This window comes from Penaeus monodon, chromosome 43, assembly GCF_015228065.2.
Source record: "Penaeus monodon isolate SGIC_2016 chromosome 43, NSTDA_Pmon_1, whole genome shotgun sequence".
NCBI lineage: Eukaryota > Metazoa > Arthropoda > Malacostraca > Decapoda > Penaeidae > Penaeus > Penaeus monodon.
This window is the reverse complement of record NC_051428.1, coordinates 20,707,024-20,709,523: the sequence shown is the minus strand read 5'-3', so window position 1 is coordinate 20,709,523 and position 2,500 is coordinate 20,707,024. Positions and strand designations below refer to the sequence as shown.

At 42.9% G+C, this 2,500-nt stretch overlaps 1 protein-coding gene across 1 annotated transcript; it reads right to left on the bottom strand.

Annotated features, from left to right (window-relative positions):
• Positions 1-1,438: 1,438 nt before the first annotated feature.
• Positions 1,439-2,312, bottom strand: LOC119568306 (uncharacterized histidine-rich protein DDB_G0274557-like). The gene is made up of 2 exons (XM_037916761.1): positions 1,919-2,312; positions 1,439-1,485 (listed from the first exon to the last, which is right to left on the bottom strand). Exons 1-2 carry the CDS (start codon positions 2,310-2,312, stop codon positions 1,439-1,441), a joined length of 441 nt encoding a protein of 146 aa, XP_037772689.1.
• Positions 2,313-2,500: the final 188 nt, after the last annotated feature.

Sequence of the window (2,500 nt, the reverse complement as noted above, 5' to 3'; positions counted from 1 at the left end):
ATACTTAATTTTTATTAATTCATTTTATCTGCATAAGACTTTAGCCTAATCGAAGGTCACAGGTTTCTGAAGATCTTTTGAGTTATTCTTTGCTATATATATATATTTCTACGCCTCCGATGTCTCGCTATGTCGACGCACCTATGCACCGGCCCTACCAAAGGACATCGTGAATTTTTGATTCTCACTCGGAGCCTATTGAATTTTGTCGATGAAAAATGGGCTTTGATGGTGCAAAACTGTTCTCATAATATCGCTTTTTTATTTACGCATTTATTTTTAATGTGTGACATTATATGTAGAAGATTGAGGCTCGCAGCGTGATTAAGTTTGAAGAGTTATACTACCCGGCAAATCCATGTCGAAATGAAAGCCGTCTGTAGTGACTATCATCATCATCAATAACGGTAGTGACGATAGCGTGGTAAAAAAAAAGAAATTTCCAAACTGGCCTCGTGTCCCGCACGGACGAGCCGAGGTTTGGACGACCATCATTTACGGACAACGCGAAAGTGGAGGAACTAATCCACGGACATCGACGAGTGCCCATCCACATGATCACGCACGAGTCTGGTCTTAGATACGGCAGTGTGTGGGAATTTATTCACGACGAACTGCGCACGTCGAAAGTGTCAGTCCACTCCGTAAACTCTCTTTCTTTCGGAGTATTATGAAGCAGACTTCGTTTGTCGTTTTGTACCCATGGACAAAGCTGGGTATAACTGGTATGATCCACAGAGACGTAACGGAGTAGAACCACATCAAATCCACTCCCACGAAAGAGGCTAGAAACCGTGGGAGAAATGCGAGACTTGCAGATTTGATGAATATGGAGAAAGTATGTGAAAATGAGGAATTCCACTGAGCGTTCGTAATTATTAGATGGCAAAATATGTTACTTGGCATTACTGAAGGATCGCAAATCGGAATAAAGTTTCTGTCCTCTTTATTTTATGTGGATGAGGTGGATGGTGGAGAGACTGATGTGGATGAGGTGGATGCTGTAGAGATTGATGTGGATGAGGTGGATACTGGAGAGATTGATGTGGATTGATGATGATGGAGAGACTTCTGTGGATGAGGTGGTTGCTATAGAGATTGATGTGGATGGTGGAAAGATTGATGTGGATGAGGTGGATGCTGGAGAGATTGATGTGGATGAGATGGATGCTGGGGAGACTTTTGTGGATGAGGTGGATACCGGAAAGGAACTTTACGATACAACCCCTCGTTTTGGATAATCCTCCAACTTGAAAAAGGAATTAAAAAAAGGGATTTATTAGCAATACCCACACAAACGAAAATCGCGCATAGAGCAAGGCATAGCTTAATAATGCAGTTAGATAAGGCACAAGATTCTCCATATATGAATACGAAACACTTACACCATCATTTACGCTATGACTACTCTTACACAAACACAAATCTTCGCGGGTCACTACACTTCACCATCACTACGCTTCATCACCATGGACTTTGACATCACTGTCATGAGATAATACTGTACTGAATAACACAGTAATAACGTCAGGCAGTAATGAATAACGTTTAATGACGTTAGGCAGTAATGAATAACACACTAATGACACTTTATTGGCATTAGGCAGTAATGAATAACAGTAAAACGTTAGGCAGCAATAAATAACAGTAATAACATCAGGCAATAATGAATAACACGACAATAACGTTAGGCAGTGATGAATAACGCAATAATACCGCTAGGCAGTAATAAATAACACTAACAACGTCGAGCAACAATGAATAACACAGCAATAACAAGGCACAAGACCACCCTATCAGCTGGAAAGTTTTTTTTATGAATACAATAAGTCAGTTTTTGGATTTTAGGAAAAGAACACGGTCGAGCGGGGACCCGCGTGACTGCAATTGATCGCAACTTGTTTGGTATATAAGGCACGTTCGTTGCAATGTGGATTTTGGGGAGATCGATGTGGATAGTGGAGAGATTGACGTGGATTGATAGAAGGTTGGAGCGGTTGGTGTGGGTGTGGTGGAGCGGTTGGTGTGGATGGGGTGGAGCGGTTGGTGTGGATGTGGGGGAGCGATTGGTGTGGATGTGGGGGAGCGATTGGTGTGGATGTGGTGGAGTGGTTGGTGTGGATGTGGTGGGACGATTGGTGTGGATGTGGTGGATCGGTTAGTGTGGATGTGGTGGAGCGGTTGGTGTGGATGTGGTGGAGCGGTTGGTGTGGATGTGGTGGAGCGGTTGGTGTGGATGTGGGTGAGGTGGATGCCGAAGAAACTAAATGTGGATGAGGTGGATTCTGGGAGAGACTAACGGAGAGCTTCATGTGGATGAGAGTGGATGGTGGTGAAATTAATGTGGATAACGTGGATGCTGGAAAAATAACTAGATGAGGTGGAAAGATTAATGTGGATTGAAAAGGAGTCTGGAAAAAATTATGTGGATGAGGTGGATGCTGGGAGAGATATTCCAGTTAAAATTTAAGCCGTAAACTGTCTCGTTTTTTAATGGATA

What these genes read in the sequence shown, in the direction of transcription:
- LOC119568306 (XM_037916761.1), bottom strand. Translation starts at nt 2,312, where the DNA reads ATGAAGCTCTCCGTTAGTCTCTCCCAGAATCCACCTCATCCACATTTA. An exon ending in AAATCCACATTGCAACGAAC is followed by an intron (nt 1,486 to 1,918) that starts GTGCCTTATATA and finishes ATCTCATGACAG; the next exon opens with TGATGTCAAAGTCCATGGTG.